Source organism: Manis javanica, chromosome 7 (genome assembly GCF_040802235.1).
Source record: "Manis javanica isolate MJ-LG chromosome 7, MJ_LKY, whole genome shotgun sequence".
In the NCBI taxonomy this organism is placed as follows: Eukaryota; Metazoa; Chordata; class Mammalia; order Pholidota; family Manidae; genus Manis; species Manis javanica.
Genome location: NC_133162.1, coordinates 61,380,329 through 61,403,825, shown reverse-complemented (window position 1 = coordinate 61,403,825; position 23,497 = coordinate 61,380,329). Strand labels below are relative to the sequence as shown.

The window sequence follows — 23,497 nt, the reverse complement described above, 5'->3', positions numbered from 1 at the left end:
ATTGTTTAATGTTCTTTTTGTTTTGTTTGCTTGCTTTTTGGTAATTATGTTTCAATGCAACTTTTCTTAAGGCTCTCATCTTAGCACTTTTCTGTTTTTTAAAAAATGCAATCACAGCCGGTTGAAATTACATACTCACCACAGAGCATCCACTCAAAACCCATCTGTTTCTCAAGGTTCCTGGAAGCGTACTTACATTGCGCTGTCCCCGAGCTCTTCATAGAGATGTGCAGCCGGGGGCGGGGGCGGGAGCGCGGCCACGGGCGGGGCGGGCGCCGCAGGCTTAGCCGCGGGGAGCGCCGACTGGATTCGCGCGGTCTTGGTGCACTCCGCTTGGCGACTTCGGTAAAGTAACGATGTTTTGTTAAAACTCATTTTAGAGACCATATACTTACCAGTAGGCTACCTTTTAGTAGTAAAATACAGTTATTAGGGGAACCCACTTAAAAATATTTCCCCAAATATTAGAATTTATAAACTGATGAAATTAGGAAAGTATCATTTGCATATATCCTCTTCGCTTAAAATTTCTTTAAAAATTTGACCCCTTGACTAGCAGTTTTAGAAGTCAATAGAAATATTGGCAAATTGAGTTGAATGAAAATATTAAAAGGAGAAGGCAAATTTTTAAAAATGTTATTAATAATTGTTGGTTGTTAAACAAATCTCTTTCATAATGTAAGGCATATAGAAGATATGTAATTCTCCTTTGTTACTCATTTTCCATGTAAAGAGAAGTCATTTCATTTAAAAATGGTTTGAAACACTTTGATATTAGTTTATAAAAGGCTGTGTAGGTGTGCCCATTTAGGAGGGAGATTTGGAATTTTTTATTTCCTTTGGAATCCATGGATGCTTGTGACTCTTGCATTAGAGGTGGGCTGCTCCTTTTGAATGTCTGGGACACTGATTGATCTTAAAGTATGGAAACCACCAGAGCAAACCTTCTTTTTCACATTTCCTTCACTTGAATCCAGTTGCACAAAACCAGCTCAATTTTCTCTAATATACAAAACCACAGGGAATTTGAACTAGAAGGTATGTGCCTCCTACAAGTACAAAATCAACAAATAGTACATGGTTCTGGGTAGGCTGACTACTTTATCTGTATTATCTGCGTTTCTCTTTTCATATTCCATAAAGTCATAGGAAAATATTAGCATCATACTTACACTTTAAACCTGTTTGGGAGAGCAATGGGTAAGGAAAAAAAAAAAGAGAAAGCTCCATTAGAAATATTGCATTCATAGTATTTTAATGTCTGATTTACTCTAAATTATGAATAATTTACTGGTTAAACTCATAATGACACACACTTAATGACATAGCAGGGAAACCAAGTATTTCAACTCAGGAGGTGAGAATGGTGAACACTTATTATTACTGTCACAGTCATACAAGCTATTAAAACATTCATTAGAGGAAAATAAACCAAATGGAATAAGAAAAATTAGATTAAAATTCACTGGATATGTGAATTTCAACTCTGATAGAGAAATGGGATATTAAAGATGATCTGATCTTTATAATTGGCTTATTGACTTTCTTCACTTGAAGAATATTAAAGGAATGGTCAGGAGGTAAGCCCTGATTATACTCTTGGCCTCACTTTGAAGCTGAAGTCAGAATTGGAAGATACCATTCCTGGGGAATGAATTCATGACACTTTTTTTCCTCATATTTACTTCCTATGCACAGCAAATTGCAGACATATGTTAATATAAAAGAAGAACCATCCATTTCAATCTTAAAAGCACAACATGAAGGTACAAGAGTTAGACTTTTAAATATTAGAATTTTACTTTGCAACATGAGCAGTGAAAAACTCATTTTAATTCTGTGAATCTGTAACAAGAAATAACTAAAATTAATTCATACAGTGTTAAGCTGATGCTTGTTTAAAAAACAAATAATGCATCTACAAAATGTTTAAATATTCAGCATCATCATTTTTTGCTAAATTTCAGACCACTGAGTACAATATCCAGGGTGCTTCAATTTTGATCACTGCATTGTGTGCCAAGTATAAGAAGTTTTCTCACTAATTTTATTGCTAGCAGCATATAACGAAGCTCCTTTGGGAAACAGAATGAAAATAATAACAGTAGTACAGTTAGATTTAACATGGAAGCTAATATTGGGTTAATACTTAATAATTAATACCATTTGTCCAATATTAACTTTGTTCATAGGCTTTAGATTTAGCATGTTAATTGATTTCTTAAGGATAAACTGAACTCCAATATATCGACCTAAATATTGCATTCGCAACTCCACATTGTTATTGTAATGGAAAATATTCCTACAGCATCTGCATGCAGAGTATACTTTTCAACTTTCAGATTGGGATGGCCTTACCTTATTTAACTGAAAAGAAAACTCTCAGTGTTAGAGAACAAAAATAACAGGTTAAGAATATATAAGAGTGATTTCAGTACTTTCCTTGTAGGTATTTTACATGATAAACAGCAATTCCACCCCTAGTTTTTACTATTTGTCATGTTAATTAATTTATATGATTTATGATTCCTGTTATTTATTTCCATTTTGTGGCACTTTTAGGGCTGCTTCTCTCCGTAACCTCTTCCACATTTTTTTCACCTGTCATTGTCAATGGGGAATGTTCTTAATCACAAAGGTTCTGCATAGTGAGTGTCAAATAGGGATAGCTTACTACACTACTACATATATAGATGTTGAAATTAGTTGTAATTACTTGACTACTTTGAAGGGTCTAAATGAGAAAAACAGAGATTTTAAATGGATGTATTTGCCTACAGGAACCAGAATAATGGAAGGTCGGTATGGCCAAAATACCCTGTCAGTTGTTCCCATGTAGGCTCGAGCAAGGCTACCCAGGAAGGAAGAACCACACGGAACGTTAGATACAGTGTGCTTTGATTTCAAATACTTCTACTAACACTGGGATCATCTGCACGAGGTAAATTAAACAATATGGATACAAACCTATCATGACAATATGCTTTGCTTACAGACCTTCCTTTGGACCAGGGGTTTCTGGATATGACATTTGCTGCCAATTCCCTAGAGTACCTAGTACCTCCTCTTCCAAGGCTCTTAACCCAATGAAGGGCATACACAAAGCCACAAGAGCTTACATAATACTTATATTAGATAAGAACATAGTAGGAGCACTGAATGATATGTGAGAAATGTATGGGAAGTTTGTTTTCCCTGCAAGGAAAGTCAATGGCAAGGATACCACAGTCCCAGAATGGTTGCAGCGTAAATGTTTTACAATTGCAAAGCCATGTTACCAGAGCTGGTTTTTCAATCATACCTTCTTGAGAACCTCTCTCTATTGAGCATCTGTAAACACTTACTGTCTGTAGCTGACCAAAACCACCAAGATGGCAGGAATACAGCAGAGAATGATGATGAAGGCCAGCGCCAGCAAGGCGCCTTCGGTGTAGCCTAGACTTTCTCCTCGTTTTTTAATGCTGGTCACAGCCTCTGGAGTCCGGATCTCCAGAATGCGTCCTCCTTCCCCATAATATGGCTGAAAGTCTTTATTGATATCGAGCAATTTGCCGTCCAAAAATCTTTGTTTATAGATAAATAGTAAAACCAATGATGTTAACAGAAAGGCCTTTCTAAAAAATAAAACAGTTTTGTAGTATCTCTTTATATTTCCTTTATTTCAAACACAAGCTGAGTCAGAAGTCTTATTATGAATAAGAAAAGCATATAAAGCAAGAATAAAGAAGAGAAACTATATATCTATATACACATATCCAATATAACAGCGACCCTTAGTTTGCTTACAGACTTGAGAAAAGAAATGGTCAATATCATTGAACTTAGTATCACCATGTTGAGATCATTTATATTATGCAGTTATTCAGGTGGAATAAAATATAGTATCTTAAGTTATTTTGACTAGCTTAAAATTATATTCCTGCATTTTATGTCCTTGAATCCTTTAAAATTGAACATTACAATACAGATTTACTGCACAAGCCTTCAGACTCAAAGTCTGTATTTGTGTTCCACCACCCAATCTTAAATGTTGACACTCTCAAACTTTAAACCAAAACAATGTTCTGTGGGCAAAGGGTGAACAAATTAAAAGGTGTTTTCTCCCTAGAAAGAGAAGACTAAATAAATAGTTCAGACAGCAAATCAGTGTAGTCAGGATGACAGGAATTGATGCAGTTTAATCCAGTAATTTTTACAAACCCTTTCTCTATATCATGCAGTTCCAATTATGGGCATTGCATTGAGAAGGAGAATAAAGGAGTAATTGTTACTTTGTTTTATTAGATTGAACAGTTCTGTTACATATTTTATGATTTAATTGACAGGTAATTTTTTTCCCCCAATTCCTTTGGGAACTTTTGAATAATCCCTTACAAATCCTTCAGTACTGATGCAACAGTTGTGTTTTTAATACCATAAAGCCACAACACATTTTAGGAACTTTTCTTTTTTGGTTTTTAAAGATTTTTACCTATAAAGGTCAAATGTCTTACTATAGAAAATTGGAAACCACAGTTCAAAAAGCAAAATTAGTCTCAACACAAAGACAGCTACTACAAACACCTTGATATACTCAAATCTAACCTTTATGTTTTTGCTATTAATAAATATTCTTATATACTTGTGATTATGCAACATATGCAAAGTAAAATTATTTTAGAAATATATTTTATAATATAAAATATCATACTTATGATGAAATATGAAAGAAAGCATAAAAGTAGCCCAAAATTTCATCATCAAAGGATAGCCAAAGAATACCATGCTTGTGCATCTGAAACTTTATCTATTTAGACACTTTTTATTCTAATTTTGCAAGTGATCATACTGCCTTTAAAATTAGTTAACACACTGTTCATAGCTTCCATATAGAAAAAAACAAAGAGATGCCTGATATCAGATAGTTCAGATCACTGGGTAGTTTATTAGTCTTCCAATTTAAAAACCTAATGACTAAAATAATTCAATTTTGGTTTTAAAGCTACACACTTTTTTACTCACGTTTCATTACTATAACATTAAGGCTGTAGGATGCCTCTAATTCTTTTCTTTTTTTACCAATATACTTTTGTAGATGACAAGTATACTGTTCATAGCAATTTTCCTGTGTCATTTTTAGACATGTTAAAAAATATAATTAAGTTTGAATCGTTCCAAGTACTAGAATAGAATGTTAAAATATTTTGTTTGAATTGTTCAGATAGAGTAAGAAATTCCAATGAAAGCACAGATTAAGAGTTTGTCACAAGAAATATATGTTAGAAACTGAGAAGGATCAGAAATAGAGGAAGATCATTAATGCAGGGGAAAAAATAACCCTTATGATGTGGGATCCACTAGAGAGATCACAATTCTATTGGATTCCTTCTCTGGATATCCAAACCACCCGAATAGAGATTTGTTAGTCTTTTCATATGACAATAGCTCCATTATTTAGTTATTTATTTTGGTTTATTTCTAAATTTAGGTAAATGTCATGAATAATGGTTCACTAGAAGATTTGATCACTTTTGAACTCATATCTGATCTAGAATATCATTATACATGCAAAATAACTTGTTTAGTTAAAATTTCCTGAGTCATAACATTTTTCCTTAAAATATGGTGGATCTGATCCACCATAGTTCTGTAGGATAGTATTTCCAGAAATATATTCTACCTCTGAGTCATCAGTATGTTATTTCCTTTACTTTGTTTTCAGTAGTTATTACTGCTCCCATTTTCCCCTCTGCCATGTTCCAGAAAGTTGATAAATCTGATCTGCTGTTTTTCTGAGATGAGATAAATTCCTAAGCCAATTCCATGGCTTCTGATTCACTCAACTGATGGAACATGTGCAAACATGTATTCCTGCCTTCATTACTTGAGTGAACACAGCTTTCCAAGTACAGTGTGCAACTAGTCCACCCTGCATTTTACCCTGATGATTTTGGTGTTGCAGTGTACATATGGATGTAGAAATAAAGGGGAGGGTGAACAGGAGAGAGAATGTACTCAGTACTGCACAAATCCCCATACCTAAACAGTAGAGGGGCAGCTGCTTATTTCCCTTACAGGTACACAGTTGGTGTCTCTGCAACAGGTTTACAGAGTGGGAATTGTTAACACATCCGCTCACATCCATTTCACTTGGATGTGGTTGTTTGACATAATAAATCAAGGGTAAACCATTATTCCTCTGTACAGCTTCAAATTATTTTAACAAGATCCTAATAGTTTCCCATTCATTTGAATTTTCAGTATTATGCATTTTTGTTGGACTTTGAATTTGAAAGAAGTTTTATCAGAGCTTCAAAGTCAGATTCTATTTTAAAGTGTTAAGTGTGTTTTTAGATATTATATTTTAAACACAGTTTGTAGAGCATACAGGTTTTTTGGACCCTCTCCATTTCAACTTACCATCTGGACAGAATAATGTTAAACAGGTTTGATATATCAGACAGGTGCATAAGCTAAAACTGTATTTGCTTTTTGCTTAGGATGCAGAAAGCCACAAGAGAATGTGCCTCCCACCCTGATGAGAAAAAATGTCAGGTAATACTCAAAACATAAATGTTTCTGCAACAGAAACCAAATTCTAAGGAATGACAGTTTCCTCCACAGTGAGATGAGACCAGCTGTTGTTTCATCTTTTGCAGAGCAAGGTTAATGTGGCTGGCATAAGATTAAACAACAGGAATCGCTGAAGTTTTAACACATTTTTTAGAATCTAAGTGTGTACCAATGTATAAGGTTAGAGTAAGAGACCTACAAAAACCCCAGGGGTGGGGTTGGTACTCACTCGGAAACTCTTTCCCATCCACTTCCATAAGACAGATTGGGGGCAAGGCAAGAGACAAGAGAAATCCCTTCGTAGTGCAGAGATGTACGGGCAGGGGCACTCTGCAGTTCCCTGGACCTGAATCTCATGCAAAGAAAGAACCTTAAGCCAGAAAGAGGTGGAGGACTATTTAGTACTGCAATCCCTAGAGATCAGGCAAAGATCCACTATCTCTGGGAAAGAGGTATAAGCAAAAATTCACCACCTCTGGGCAAGGAGCAGGGGCTTTCTTGGGGAAGGAAGAAAAGCTGAGAAAGTCTGACCTCAATTCCAAGGCATACAGGCTAAACAAGGAGAAAGAAGACCCCCTAACCTAATGTCCCTGTTATCCTATCCCAACAATAAGAGTAGAACTAAGCAAAAAGAAAGAGCAATTAACCACATGGGGAGAGTTAAAAGAATGGAGAGGAACCCCTTCTGTGTTGCTTGCATGCAGGGGCTGCAGAAAGATTAAGAAAGCAATAGAAACAGACAGATAGCCCAGATATTGGACCTATCAGACTGAGACTTTAATACAACTCTAATTAATACTTACAGAATCCAGTGGAACGTGGAACATGTTTGAACTGCTGGGGAAATTCAGTAAAGTGGTAAAAACTATAAAAAACAACCAAATTGAAATTCAAGAAAAATTTTAAAAAGATACAAAGATGAATTCCTTCAATGAGCATAGCAAATAGGCTCAAACAGATAAATCAGTGAACTTGAAAACAGTAATAGAAATTATCCAAACTAAATACAAACACAAAAGGAGTTGGGGGAAAGAACAAGAATAGAGCATCCAAAAGCCATGACAAAAAGTGAATTTTAAGTCCCAGAAAGGGAATAAAGAGAAAATGGGGAATAAAAAACATTTGCAAAGATAATATCAGAGACTATTCCAGATATGAAAACAACCCCCCAAAAAACAAACAGGAGATGCAGATCCAAGGTTCAAAGAACCACAAGAAAAATAAAAGCAGGATAAACGTGATACTTATTGATTGCAGAAAGCTTAAATAATTCAGGTAACCAAAAATAAGAAAAATTAAAATACTCATAATCTTGTAAAGCAAAATAAGTAATCAACATGTCATTAAAATTATTCTAGTCTTCTTGATGCTTTTACAGGATTTTTAAAAAGTTTTGATATGATTAAATCATTTTCTAAAATCAAAATGAACTCTTTGGAGGGAGTATCTGGTTTGTTTCTAATTCTTTGGCCTGAGAATTCCAGTATCCTAAAAAGCTTAGATTTTAGGATAAGAGGATATTGAGAGAAAAATTCTACTTTCATTGTCCTGGACCTTAGGCAACAATCTTTTAAGTTGTAGTATCTTTTTGTTCAGGGTTAAAGACAAAATTTTCAGTAACTTTCATAGCTACAGAAAATAAAATATCTGTGTACTATCAGCCTCAGATTATGAAATATATCCAATTCGATTATAAAATATTTCAAGGAACAATTCTAGGATTTAAGTTAGACCACTGATTCTCAGCTACTAGTTAAAGGTGAAGATTGTTAAAGGAATTAATACTTCATGTCCATTCCATCCTCTCCTGAGTATAAACAAATTTTGGTTTATAGTTATTCTATATTTTTCCTTCCCTTTCTGGCTATGTTACTCAATTGAATTTAGATCTCTACTCTTCACAATATAATCAAGGTTTGGGAAAGCTTGTTTAGAATCAAAGATGTTTATCTTATATGTATGGTGTCAGTTGAAATCCAACTGGCTTCAGTTTCCAAATCTTTTATCTCTAAAATATTTACAATTCAAATTATAATCATCACTCTTTTACTCATTAAAGCTAGGCCAACAGCCTAAAGATAATAGATGTTTTTATATTTAGGAAAAATGTCCTCAATTCCAATAATCTATCACACTACTTAAAAATAAAACCAATGTATGAAAAACACAGAATGCAGATGGATTTAAATAAATGTTAAAAATGAAAATAGAAAGAATATATTAAATGTTTTTCAAGTATATTCCCAAATAAAAAATTTAAATTAATAAACTATGAAAATATTGGTTTGGTGGAGCTAAATACTCCAGTTCATTTGGATAGTGATTCTAAAGCCTGAGTGGAAGGAACTGCATCAGTCATCAGTATTTCCCAACAATGATTAATATACTATCTTGCATATGGCCCAAACACCTATTATATGTAAATTTATGAATAACATACTTAATAACTTTGGCTCTTTTAAAAATCAAGTTGATATTAAATCACTATTTCATTATTGCTAAAATAGCAGCAGTGGAATTTTGTTGATGAAAAGAAAGTAAACTAAATTCAGAACTGACGGACTTAGATAAATAAATGGATAAATAGATATTTACTAAAATAAATGCAGCCTCATTTGAATATATATGTAAATTTGTATATGCACATATTTATATGCTTTTTAGTATATGTAAACAAAAAACTATATTATGCAGTTATGGATTTTGGTACATAGTTGTGTGTGTTTATACACATACCTATAAATATTTAGAATATATACATATGATTATATATCAATATGTTTTTAAATAAAAATGTATTTCAATTTAAATAATAATTGCATTCTAAGAATCTGTTGGACAGTAGGTGTCACTAGAGTAAAGCAGAAACTAACATTAAAAACAAGCCTATTAAGCTCTTCTAAAATGACTTCTAAGGGTAAATGTCTAACAGTGTTTAGTTAAGATTCTGCATTTTCTCTACTTTTAGGGTTTATAGCTCAAATACACATCAGGATGAAATATTACCATAGGGTATGGACTTAGATGGAAGTGACTATCCCCTCTGTACTCCACCACCAAGTCCAGTTTTTTCTGATACAGTAAGACCTTGAAGAAAGCTAGATTTGTTCTTAAAACTCAAGCTTAATTACATTGTTTGAGGCAAACTGCCACTTTAAGAAGGAATCTGTGCTTTCTTCTCAAAGAGCTAGGGCCTTGGAGCAAGAGTGGAAGCTGATGGGAGGTGACACTGCTTCTTGCTCGTAAGTATATGGACCCTCTGACACCAAAAGAACAGACCCTCTGAAATTAGTCTACTTGGACCTGAATGCATGCTTGGACCTGGGAACTTCTAGGCATGAGGATTCTAAGTATTGTCTTTTTGATTTTTTTTTTTTTTGCTTACATTTTCACTTTCAGCAACAATTTCATGGGCTTTAAACTTTAAGTACTCATGGCCTTAAATCAGGGTTATTTGAGTGATACTATTACCAGAGAAGTGCTACAAACAGTAAAAGTACTCACTTAAAAAGCTCATTTCTGTCGATGGCCCTGTTGGTTTGGGGGTCAATCGCATAGACAGTCAAGTCACATTTGGTGTAATCTTCCAGAGAAAATGCATCTCCGTGCCGGCGAGCACCAATGGACTCCACTACAACCTTGGCACCAGGAATTTGCTCCTGAACATAGTGATCTAAAATCCTATAAATCAAACAAAGCACACATATGACATTCTGATGGGCCTGCTGGGGGAAAAAAATCACTCTCAACTTGAAATGACATTTATTAAATGAAAAATGATGACGGCCTGGTTTTTGCTGATGTTTACCGAATATGAACCCTTGAAAAAATTCTGTTTTCAGCATTTAACTCCCAATGATGCTGGAAGCTGAATAACGTAGTAAGAGGTCATCAACCATGTCCTATTTATGTCCAGCCTTTTTGAATTTATGATACTGTTTGAGCTTTTACATGGCTCATGGGAAATGCCAACTATGTTGTACAAATAAAGCTGTCTATGCTTATAGGAGCCATGGTGTTCATCTGAGTTCATGTGGTTGGTGTTATAAATCATAGCTTCTACCTAATTCTGTGATATGTGGCACATAGCTATATGCCAAGGTGCAGGATCAGGATACTTGTTTTCCTAAGAGCATGAACACTTGTAGAGCATTACAGCAGTGGGAGAATGTATAGATATTTTACTATGGCAGGATTACCAGATTAAGATAAAAATATTGCACTTCTCAGCAGTTATTTAGATTAATACAAACAACTAAAAACTATATTATTGGTATAGAATTACTAATATTCAAAAGAAAAGACAGAAATAATATTAATTTATAGGTAGTTTTCTGGAAAATACATTTTTTTTTCTAATGGTATAACTTGATTTTAATTGAAAATGCAAATTATTTCCCTGTAAGTATTTGTTCTGTTTTGACACAAATGGCAATTTCCTTAATGTCCTTTTCCTTATTAAAAACTTTATATTATTATTGTAGATTAACATTAGAATGCATATTATTAAATATTTATAGACATTTAAATGTAAATGCATTCATTTTAATAACTACTCATGGCAAATGTTTTATTTATTTATTTAATGCTCCTTTTGGAGTCCATACTGTGAAGCATTTTGGGGTTGGGGGGAGGTACTATACTTTAAAGTACTCTGATACCTCAGGAAGGAACTTCTCTCACATGCCAAACTGACCTGTTTTCTGTTCTTTAAAAAAAAAAATTTGCCTTGGGCGTCTGGTAGGTGCCTGGTTTGACCTTGTTAAGAAAACAAGCAGGATACTGTAGGAGGACATCGAGCGCAAGTCTACAGTGTGCCTGCCAAGAGACTTGGCCGAAGATAATGAAGTGTTTGTTCACTTTTACATTTGTACAGACCAGAATAGCTAAAGTCTGTCTTCTTGAACTACTACTTACTTGCTTTCCTTTCCTCTCACCACCCCACCCCACTGGTCAGTCTGCCTTACAGTATTTTTCTGATGAGATCTTGCTGAAGAATAAAGAAAAGACGATGTGGAAAACAGAAGATGTGGAAAATCAACTTAGGCAACTACCAGTTAGGAGTTGAATGCTTGCTGCCCCAGGAAACTGAATTGTCTAACATTGTTCAGCCTTTGTTTTAGGATTCTTTTTCTGTGAGACTTATGTTCCCTTAACAAAAATAAGAAAGGCCTCATAATCAAGCTGTATTATACTCTTGACACTTTGTAGGAGGCACAAACAGCAATCACACAGTGGTGGAGAGCACAGAGGTGTGCCTTCAGTTTTCAACTTCTTCACTTACCAGCTGCGAAACTGAGACAAGTAATTTTAAGCTCTCCAACTTTCGGTTTCCTTAACTACAATATGAGGAAATCATCTACCACATTAAATAGTTGTGTACATTAAATCAACCAAAGCTTTTACTCAAATCTTCACACAGCTTTTAACACATAGTCACCGTTCCATAAAATACAATTATGGTTGCTTTTAACTTGCCTTAAATGTTCGTATTAATAAGCTACATCCCTACCTCTGATTCATTCCAGACATTTAATGAATTTGTGGAATTATTAAGAAAGCATATTTCTCACTGGTACTATTTCACAAATCAAAAAAAACAAAAACAAAAACAAATGTGAATACATTGTTAAATATATTTCAGAAGGTAGCTCTCTGTCTAAATATTGCAATTTGACAACTTATAACTGCTACAGTGCATTTACACATTGATTAAATGTTCCAATGAAACCTTTTACATATGCATACATAAACTATATGTTTTCCTGCAATAAAGAGTGTTTCTTTCTGTATTTCTATGCAGTATAGCAGAATCATATGTCAATAAAACTTAAGATGTGGAATGTAATGTAACTATACTAATTCCTTTATCACAGCAGGGAATCATAAATCAATGAAGTCTAAAAATGATTCATGTCATTTAAAATATATAAAAATGTTTTCTTCCTGAACATTTTTTTCTTAAAAGTTTAGAGTTCATTTGGGAAGAAATATCTTTTATGATTGAAATATCTATGATAAAGAAAAATGTGTGCAAATTTGAATTCTTTATCTTTTTCTGATAAATATATGTTAAATTAAATTGAATTATTTTTAAATGAGAATACATTTTATAAAAATCTATTTTGCCACTTATCTATATCTGTATACCTAAGTATTTCTACAGTCTGTCTCCGTTGTGCATATGTAAACTACATTACATATATACATATATGCATACATATTATATATGCATATACATATGATATTGATCAAGAATGGATTTTTAGCTCTTAATCTGCAAATGTACAAGATTTTTTGACCTCATAATTTATAAATCTCTGAAGTCTCTTATTTTGAATTGACTCATATAAATTAATACCAGTGTTTAAATATCTCTTAGGCTTATATTTACCTTAAATTATTAATACATCAAGCCAATTCATACATACATTTTGGAATCCAATGTCATAAGAATTTCCTATCTGGTAGGCTGGAACTTAGGCTACTAGGCCATTGCCAATTTATGACATTCTGGTTTTTTGTAAGCCTTTAATTAATAATAAAAGTTCTCTTATTTTATATACATATATATTCATACATACATGTATACAAAGTCAGAGACAGTGGGAAAGAGAAGAAGAGATATCTACAATATTTTCATCTAATCTGTAATATCTTTATCATATGCAAACTCTATATCGAGGGAGATGATACCTGTAATGATGTTTATATAAGTTTAATAATGCTTAGGTCTGGGTGCTATGATTTTGAGTTTGCTATAAAAAGTTTATAAAACCTTGTTTCTTTATATATCATGTTGCCTGAATTTCTTATAATGGCCGTAATAAAACAATAAGACAATTTCATATGTAAAAAATCTCTTTAACTCCCTATTCCTATTCTCCAGCATTTAAGAAAAAAGCTTTATATAAATCTGTTTTCAGAGATTGAAAATATAGAAAATTAAGTTGGACTCACAGTTGTCTAATAAATTTACAGCAAAACATGGGTAAGGGTTAAGTGTGAAATTTTTCATTCACTCATTCATTTATTGTTATTAATCCTTTCAACAGGTATTTATTGAATGCATATCATGGATCAGGCACTGTTCTGTACACTTGGAATGTGTCAGTGAACAAAACAAAGATCTCTGACATCATAGAACTTGCATTCTAACTGAGCAAGACAGACAAGATAATAAAATAATGAGATTGGTAGGAATGTTCAAGAAAAATGTCATTGAGAAGTTGATATTTGAGCAGACTTTGAAGACAGTGAGAATGAACAATGTGGATATTATAGGTGAGCATTCCAGGAAGAGGAAATTGCCAACTGCTCATGCAAAAGCCCTGAGCACAAGTGTGTGGCTGGAATAGAAAAGGCTAGGGGCAGATCACATGAGGAATTTTAAGAGTTGTAAGGACATTACCTTTTGCTTTGACTTTAGTAAAGTTCCATTGCTGGATTTTAAACATGGAAGTAATATGATTTACCTTACATTTAAAAGAAGTACACTGGCCTCTATGTTGAAAACAGGCAGAGTAGAATTAAGGCAATAGATTAGTAAAGACTTTAAGGATTTGAGGGACTTATTAAATGCCTAGTCTACTCAATAATTTGGAGGAAGAGAAGACATGACATAATAGTTGATTATTAGCCATATATAAGCCATATAATAATGCTCTATTATATGCATTATTTTTAAGCCTGATTAAATTTGTAAGAGACCTAAGTCTTCTAAAATCAATAACTGCAATGTTTAACTGGACAAATACTTATATTAATTAAAGGTTGATCTAGATAAGTGCTAGCCTTTTGAGGTTTTTCATTTTAAAATAGGTCAATTTTTATAGACCATTATTTGTTTAAAGAAAAACATAAAGGAGAGACTAAAGCTTAGATATCAATTTACAATGCTTTATTATCTTCATGTGTGTATCTAGGCATAGGTGACTCTTAAAAGATGCTAACATCTTGGGAATTTGCCTGTCACATGTAATAAGAAGATTCCAGCAGAGGGAACTTTGTCCAAAAAGTTGGCAGCAATAAAACGTAAAATTCATCCTGATCAGAAAAACATTAATGCTTATGTTGTGTTTAAGGACCAGAGTGCTGCTGCAAATGCATTGCAAAGAAATGGGGCCCAAATTGCAGATGGATTTCGTGTTAGAGTTGATTTTGCATCTGAGACTTCATCTAGGGACAAGAGATCTGTATTTGTGGGGAATCTCTCATACAAAGCTGAAGAATCTGCGGTTGAGGAACACTTTCTGGATTGTGGGACTATTGTGGCAGTAAGGATTGTGAGAGACCAAGTTACAGGAGTCGGCAGAGGGTTTGGCTATGTGCTCTTTGAGAACACAGATGCTGTTCATCTTGCTCTGAAATTAAATAATTCTGAACTGATGGGAAGAAAACTCAGAGTCATGCGTTCTGTTAATAAAGAAAAATTAAAACAAAATTCAAATCCCAGTTTGAAGAATGTCAATAAACCTAAGCAAGGACCTAGTTTTGCTTCAAAAAATGGAGGACATTCTAAAAGTTTATTTATTGGAGAAAAAGCTGTTCTTATTAAGAAGAAAAAGAAAGGACAGAAGAAAACTAAGAAACAGAAAAAAATAGCAGTCTGAAGCTTAAATTTTTTTTCCCCATTTGAGTAATAGTAATAAAAATGTAGTGAACCCATAAAAAAAAAAAAAAAAAAAAAAAGATGCTAACATCTTTTCAGAGTTTAGGCTACTTCTTTCTGTCATATTTTTTATTGAATATAGAGCACAGATCCCTTTCTCTGTTTTGTCTGAGTTATCTTGAACTCCAGCAGTGACTGCTAATCCATAAGAGCAATTCTCCTGTTCTCAAAACTAGCTAAACTTCAGCCGATCCTCTCCTGCTACAGCCCCATAAAACAATTCTGCCCTCCTTCCCCACAGTCCTTGGGAGACTGCTTTCTTTCATCTTCCCCAACCCTCACTTTGCCCTATAGAAGAATTGTTTTGGAGATGTACCTAATATAAAACAAGTTTTTAAGGAAATCTAGGTTCTGTTTTGGATCAGGAAGGGATGGGGGCTATATAATGTCCTAATTGCTGAGTGGTTTAATACCTGACATAAAATGCATACTGTTTGGGGACCTCTAATGAAGTAATATTATCTGGACACAAGGAAATACACATTAAAGTATGTTGACTACATTCCTGGAAACCGAAGATTTGAGTTCAGACAATACCCCCTTTTTACTTGATAATGTTGGATTTTACCTAAGCCCTGTGCTCCTGAAAAATAGTGATGGTTAAGAAGTACCCCCATCCTGTTGTGTTCCAGGAAACTGCTTACTGCAAAGAGCAATTCTTCCCCCTATAGCTTAACTAAGACTCATAAGACTCATGGATGCTCCTCTATTTAACTATGACAAAGCAAGACACAGATCCGGCATATTCCTATGCTTTGCCTCATAAGTGATTAGCTGAATTGTTTTGTTCCACTGATCAATCAGAAGAAAATTTTTGTTAACCAAACATTTACTTAAGTGTCTTTGCTTCCTCCAAGTCTCTAAACTTCAGCCCACCTTAGCCTGAAATGAAACAACCTTCTAAAAGGCTCCTCCCAGACAAGCTGATACAGGGTAAAACATTCCCTGATTGAGATTTACTGTCTGATCATCCCACTTCCCCACAGCTGGCTCTTCCTAGCCCTGTTTATTTCTCCAAAGGCCTTTTTTCTGCCTATCCTTTGGTGCTGGCTGACCTTCTGGCTAGAGAGTGTTCCCTATGACAACAGACACCCCCCTTCCTTCTTCTGCATTCCTTCCTTCCCATCCCTGTCCTCCTTAGAATAATTATTTTAAATCCAGATTTGTTTTTATTTGATACATGGTCCAGGTATGTAGCTAAAGGAGATTATTTCTCATGCTCCCATTTAGTCTTATTAAATGAATCTGTGTATTACCAGCCATAGCAAGTGATATGCAAAGAATTCTTAGCAAACAATAGATGAAACAAGAGATCATTCAAGAGTCCTGAACCATGACTTCTTATTTCCAAAGGGAATAGGAAGTGAAACAGCCATGAGGCCTCAAAATATCCAGTTGCATTAGCTGCTTTTTTCTTGGCTAATATGTTTGAATTCTGGTCAGTACTGTTTAATTATAATTAAAAACTCTTCAAACAAACTGTAAAATAATAAACTCTAAAATTTTTTTTTTCCCTGTCACTAAAAATGACAAACAATAATAAGTAAGATCTAGTCAAGTTCCCACACTCCCCATTTTGGTTATGAAATGTCTTCCTGGGCACTGTCTACAGGATTAAAACCACAGTTCTCATTTGATGACTTATTGCCAACATGGATGCAATTCTGTGTTTAGAATTATGCAATTTATACCACAAGAATTGCATTTAACCCTTCTAAGACCCATTAAAAGAAGGCATTCATTAATACCAAAATTACAGAAGTGGACTTTGCTGCTTTTTGGTTGTAAAGCATTTCTGTTCTCTCCCTAAAAATAAAACCCCTGATTTTATTTTGAGGAATTAGTCATGTCTCTGACCGTCACATTTGATAGAACTTTAATCAGTGGTACTGTCCTGCCTTCATCCCATGCCAAAAAAGATGGCAGGTGACTCAGACCAGGTCAGTTTCTCTCTGGAATTCAATTTTTGAGACAAAGACACAAGAGAGTAAAACAATTGGAATTCACCCACTCCAGGGGCTATGTCCTCAACAGACTAAAATTGCATATCCACCTAATCCTGCAAATTTTGCTTCCCAGTCTTCTGCAGCTATTTTTAGACCTATTTCCCAACCTGTTTTTTCCATTCTCTTACTGATTTTAGCTACCCATAGCTGCCAATAAATATCCCTTTGCTGAAGTCAATTTCTAGCACATTAGTATTATTCATATTTCATTTTAAGTCCAGCTGTACCAAAGTACCAGTCCTGTTTTTAACTCTCTCATGGTAGCAACATCTGTATTCTAAAGTCTAATTGGTCCTACCAGACCCTCTGTAATTCTATTGACCATTTATTTGCTTTCTGCCTGAATTTGACAAGAGTTTGATAAGAATTTGTTTTACAGAAAAATCCAGTCATTTAAATTTGCCCTGAATCTAAATTTAAAGGAGCAATATATCAATCTAAAATACAAGCAGTGCAACTATAAGGCACTTGAATATGGCAAAATTCCTCAAAACAAGAGAATTGCCTTTGATCTTCTAAGAAGTGAATATAATGCAAATAAATTAGTATGATACTTAGAAGCATTAAACAAAAATAAAATCTTTAGTATTTGTTCTACTTTAGTTTAAAAGAGCAATAACATAGTATTTAGTAATATGTCATCTTTAGTAATCTTATCATCTTTAAATGTCAACTTTAGTAATTTATGTCACCTTTAGACAAAGTCCCAGAAATTCCAAACTTTTAAGGAAGTATGTCAGTATTATTAACATATACAATTTTATATATATGTTCCATATATACTTATGTTGGCCACCAGATGCAGATTCAAGTTAAACCTCCACCACTTGCTATCTGTGTTTTTGGGGAATTATTCCACCTCTCAAAATTTTGAGGAGCTCATCTGTGCAATGGTGAAAGTAATCAGGCCTACCTCGAAGGGTCTGTGTGAGACGTTAATTATATAGCACCCATGAAGCTCACAAAACCCAACAAATAAAAAGAGTGCCACAAACGTTAGCTATTTGCTGGGGTGGTTTTCGAACCCCCTCAGATTTCATAATTTTAAACCCTCATTTGCCCTTTGTTGCAGTAAACAGTTTATATTTAACTGGCAGCCTAGTGAGCTCCACCTAGCTACTCCACCCCAGTCAATGTTTTTTCAAAAGACTGGCGAACAGAATCAATTGGCATTGCAGATGGCCTGAAGGATGTGCAATACAGATTTTCCTGATATTCTGCACGCATATCCTCTATTAACACATACTTGCAGAGACTCTGCCCAGACTCTATGACTCTATCCTAAGTAATATTCTAGGAACCATGGAACATTTGTACATTACATTAGGAGACACCCACATGGATGTCCCACATGGTAAAAATAAATCCCTCCAATCTGAGCATTTGACTCAGAAAATCACTCTGCCTTTACACCAGAAGTGGTTTGATATAATCAGTTTGGTAACTGATCGTCTTTTCTTGTATGTTCATATGTTTGTGTCTTTCACCTTGCCCCTAAAATGGTGAAAACCAAGGTCCTAATACTCTAGCGGCTTTGTGACATCACTGTACCAATATAATTTGAAATTCTGCCAATGACCCTAAACACTAATTGGATTTCAAATAGTGTTCTTCACTTTTCCACATTTCAGGGAATTAAGCAAGAAAGATGTTACTGCAACTGCATGAGTAACAGTATCAGAAGCTATTTTGTAAAAGTCTAATTGCATTCTCGGCTATCTTCACTTGTGTAAAAACTATGACTTCTTACAGCACAATATGTTAAAAACAAATATTTCTTTTTGCAAGGAGAGGAGGTTATTTCTTCTCTGCCAAAATGATAATCCATACAGCATATTTAAGAAAAATCACAGGTAAATTCCCTTTGTGTCAAAACAATGAATCACCAAGAATTTGAATAATACCAAATCACATTTGTGTTTAAAGAAGAATGAATCATACCTTGAATATTAAAAAGTAAGATTGCATTTTATGTAGAGTTCACATTTAATGTTTATGACTAGCTTCAATTTATTTTACAGCTATTATATGCCTATTACAGAAAATGTTATTTTCAAAAGTTGTACTATTGAAATGTCTACGCTTCATTATCTGATAAAAATTAAACCATTTACAGTCGTTCTCAGTTGATAACCTCTTCAACTTCAACTACATATTTGTATTAAGTATACTTAAATATAATTGGCATGTGATTGGCAATACTTAAAGAAATTTAATTTTGAATACAGCAGTCAAGATAGACTACACAATTAAAAAAACTCTCAGATACAATACTGTTTTTCATATGTTTCACTTATATTTTTAGACAGATTTTCACTGGTTTCATAGGATAACACTGTAACTGATATGTATAGTATACTCAGTCCATGTGGAATGAGTGAGATTAAAGAAAATAACCTTAATGTTGGACTAAGAAAGTGGATATGGGGAGGAGATAATGGAGTTTGTTTTCTTTTTAAGTATCATTGATAAATAATCTTATGTTGGTTTCAAATATCACATACAGTGGTTCAACAGTTGCCCATATTATTAAATCTTCACCCCCCTCTAGTGTGGTTACTATCTATCAATGTTGCTCAAATATTACAGGATCAATAACTGTATTCTCCATGCTGTACTACTGGCCCCATGACCAACTCATGTTGTGATCGTGAATTACTGTGCCCCTTTATCCCCTTCGCCCTCCTACCCACCCTCCGCAACCACTAGTCCCTTCTCCATGTACCAACTTGAAAAATCAGCAGGATGAAGGTAAGAGAGGGAGCTGACATTCAGGACATTTATTGATGTGAACCAAGTATCGCTAAGTAAAGTCAATCCTCTCCAGGAACACAATGCTGTTACTTTCACATGTGTAATTTTGTCAAATTTTCAGTGGCCTAGTAAGGCAAATATTTTGTCCACTTGCTCAGATGTAAAACCGAGTCATTACTGATCCTTACTTTTGCTCATACATCTAATCCATCCTAATTTTGTAGGCCATCCTTACTTTTGCTCATACATCTAATCCAATCCTAATTTTGTAGGCCATCCTTTCAAAACTATACCCCTAATGTAATCACTTCTCTTTATGTTTACCTCTACCACCAGTCCAAGTCCCAGTGATCTCTCTCCTGGACTAATGCTATAGACTCAAAACTGGCTACTTGATCTCACACTCAACAACCTTTTAAAACAAACTAGAACATTATTTCTCTGTGTAAAAACTTCAAAGACAACATTGCCAAAAGAAATATAATGCAAAGCACATGCAAATTCAAATTTTCTAGTGCCCACACTAAGAAGTAAAAATGTTGAGATTAATTTTAATGTATTTTTAACTTATATCCAAAATTATCATTTCAATCTAAAAAGAAAAGGCTACTAAATTAAAGGCTATTACATCTAAAAATATTAATGAGATATTGTGCTTTTATTTTTGTCTTTTAACTCTAGTGTGTAGTTCATATTTATGGCTTGGACCTGCCACATTTCAAGCACTCACGTGGCCAATGGCTACTATATTGGACAGACAGTTCTAGGAGTTGTATCTCACACTGAGTAAAACAGTAAATCCTCCAAGTGGTCTAAGAGGTCCTGTATAACTCAATTCCTATGTTGATATGACAAGCATACTCTTACATCTGAGTTTTCATAGCTGTGGTTTCCTCTCTGGGAAAACTGCCACCATGCACCCATCACAAAGGCCACCTGACTATCTATCTCTTCACTTCTTCAGGTTTCTGTTCAGATGTCAACTTATTAGAAAGACTTTCCTCAATCATCCTGTATAAAATAGTACCTCTCTTCCATAATTTTATACTATTACTTGTATCTGTCTTTATTGCAGTTCACTACCTAACATCATATTATTATATGATTACTTACTATTACTATCTTATTTGCTGTTTTCCCCAATAGAATGTAAGCTCCATGAGAACAGGATTTTTGCTTTTTTCACTGCCACATCTCCAATGCTTATAACCAATAACTACTTCTCATTTAATGAATAAATTTCCAGATTCATATATGGATATTTGGACTCAAAGAATTTAATTGACTGGCTGAAGACGTCCTAGCTAGTCATTGATGGGCTGAAACTTGAGCCTAGGACCTCTGAATTCAAAGGAACAGGCTTCCTGGGGAAAAAGTAAATATATTGCTTAGGAATTTCACATACGATTTTCTCCAGTGTTTTCTTACAGGAATTTGAATAGAATAAGCAAGCATTGTAACTTTTCTATCTAGAGAGTACAATGTTCTAAATTAGGAGTTGGGGAGTTAGAACCCAAAGGCTAAATTCAGGCTATTACCTGTTTTTAAAAATAAGGTTTCATTTACAAAAGTATTTTGTTATTAAAATAATTAATTTAGAATTATTTTTAAATTTTAAATTAGTGTTAATATTTAAATATTACATCATAAAAAATTCAGTAAAAAACAAATTTAAATAACATTTATAAACATTGTAAAAATGCTGTTTTAAAATTTATTAAAGTATTAACATTTTTAATTAAAATATTAATATCTGTCTCTTTACAGAATGCTTCCTTATCCCCAACTATAAAGCAAAGAAAGGGTAAAAATGATCAAAGCTAATTGGATTTGCCTTTCAACTTAACCTTTTCCCTCAACACTAGTCGTTATTACACTAATTGAAGAAAATATAAGTGCTAGCATTTATTGTTTCATTAGTTCTCTTCCCAAGAGACTTTATAATTCTCATCCTAGAAAAATGTATCTTGGCTAGATTTCTAAAGTATGTTTGTAACCTTAATTCTAGGAGCCATAAGTTAACTATATAGACATATTTCAGAGATATAAATATTTCATGGAGATGGGTTCTTCCACACTAAATCAATAATTACTTCAATAAAGTACTTTACTGAATTTCCATATTGTATTTAGAAAGTAAGAGAAGTGTTTGAGCAATGCTGAAGCCTAAAGTATCAATTACAGTTGTGTATTTTGTAATTGGAATGTTGTAACACAGTATTTCTAAACTCATTAACTTGTACCTTTAAAAAATGCATTTCTGCAGATATTTAATGATTTAAACTTTAGAATCCCAAACTTTTATTCATTTGGACTTCATGGTGGTGTGGAAGGAGAATGGAAGAAAACACAAAATGAAAACATTTCTTAGCTTCAACTTTAGACATTACTGCCAACCATTTGTTGGTTATAATAAGATGCCCCTGTCTTTATCCTCACAGCTGTTTCTTCTCCTTAATCTCAAGAATTTGTAAGTAATAGAAACACAAGATTCACAAAGAGATAAATCCTAAGGTCAACCCAAAATACTTAGAATATAGATGAAAAGCCACCTGTTGGGGGCATACATTCTTCTTGGAATTTGCTGAATATATCAATATAATTTAAAAGAGGCATGTTTCATTTCAAAACATCATTGTCTAGTTCTATAAGCATAATACAACAAAAGTAATAAAAAATTTCAGTAGAGCCATTCCTTCAAATTTCAGGGGACTAGGGAATGATGATTATCATCACATAGCAGCTGACATTTACTCAGAGCGTTCTATTTTCCAAGCACTGCGCTCTTCTTAGCCATCAAAGAATACTTTGCAAAATCTTCTGCATTATGAAATGGATACATTATGTTATTAAATTTTTCTCTCATCAACTTTCCCATTTTGTACTGGTTTCATGCTTACCAAGGTAAGTTTGGATTATGATCTGGCCTCATATATAGGTTTGCCTAAAGGAAAAAATAAAAGTGGTGATCACATGGATTTCAAGTTTTCCACTTCACAAGATAGGGATGTCTCATGGGAAATGCAGAAAATGGCTTTGAAAAAGATGTAACTTGTCATCTAAGAATGTCTATAAGAAATGAATGTGCTTGTTAGTCTCATCACTGGAATAATAAATTGTTACTTTTAATTAGTAAATTGGTACTCTGCTGTCTACTGTGGTTATAAGTGTATTTTCATTATTTCCCCCCTGGATGCTAAGAGTGAATGTTTGGGGCTCATGATGCTGAATCAGATCTAACAGTCCTTATCACTATTTCTATCTATTAAAGTAGTTTTCAGAAAGGAATCAGAAAGGCTACATACTGTATGATTCCAGCTGTATGACATTCTGGAAAAAGTAAAACTATGGAGATAGTAGAAAAGTCAGTGATTGCTAGAGGCTAATGGGAAGGGAAGGATGAATAGGTACAGACAATTTTTAGAGCAGTGAGTCTATTCTGTATGATACTATGATGATGGATATTTGTCATTACACATTAGTCCAAACCTACAGAATGCATAACGCCAAGATT

At 33.9% G+C, this 23,497-nt stretch overlaps 1 protein-coding gene and 1 pseudogene across 4 annotated transcripts in view; one reads left to right on the top strand and one right to left on the bottom strand.

The window, feature by feature from the left end:
- PCDH15 (protocadherin related 15) overlaps positions 1 to 23,497 on the bottom strand; it is a 1,663,341-nt gene that overhangs the window by 21,887 nt on the left and 1,617,957 nt on the right. For 3 of the 4 annotated variants that reach the window (XM_073241040.1, XM_073241039.1, XM_073241041.1), the window contains 2 exons: positions 10,057 to 10,233; positions 1,987 to 3,563 (listed from right to left, as the gene is read on the bottom strand). In XM_073241040.1, coding sequence (XP_073097141.1) covers positions 3,341 to 3,563; positions 10,057 to 10,233 — 400 coding nt within the window. In that variant the 3' untranslated portion in view covers positions 1,987 to 3,340. Of the gene's footprint in view, positions 1 to 196; positions 341 to 1,172; positions 1,182 to 1,986; positions 3,564 to 10,056; positions 10,234 to 23,497 lie in introns of those variants that run through there. The other variant, XM_073241042.1, reaches the window with a different exon arrangement.
- LOC140850527 (RNA-binding protein 34 pseudogene) lies at positions 14,505 to 15,223 on the top strand (annotated as a pseudogene).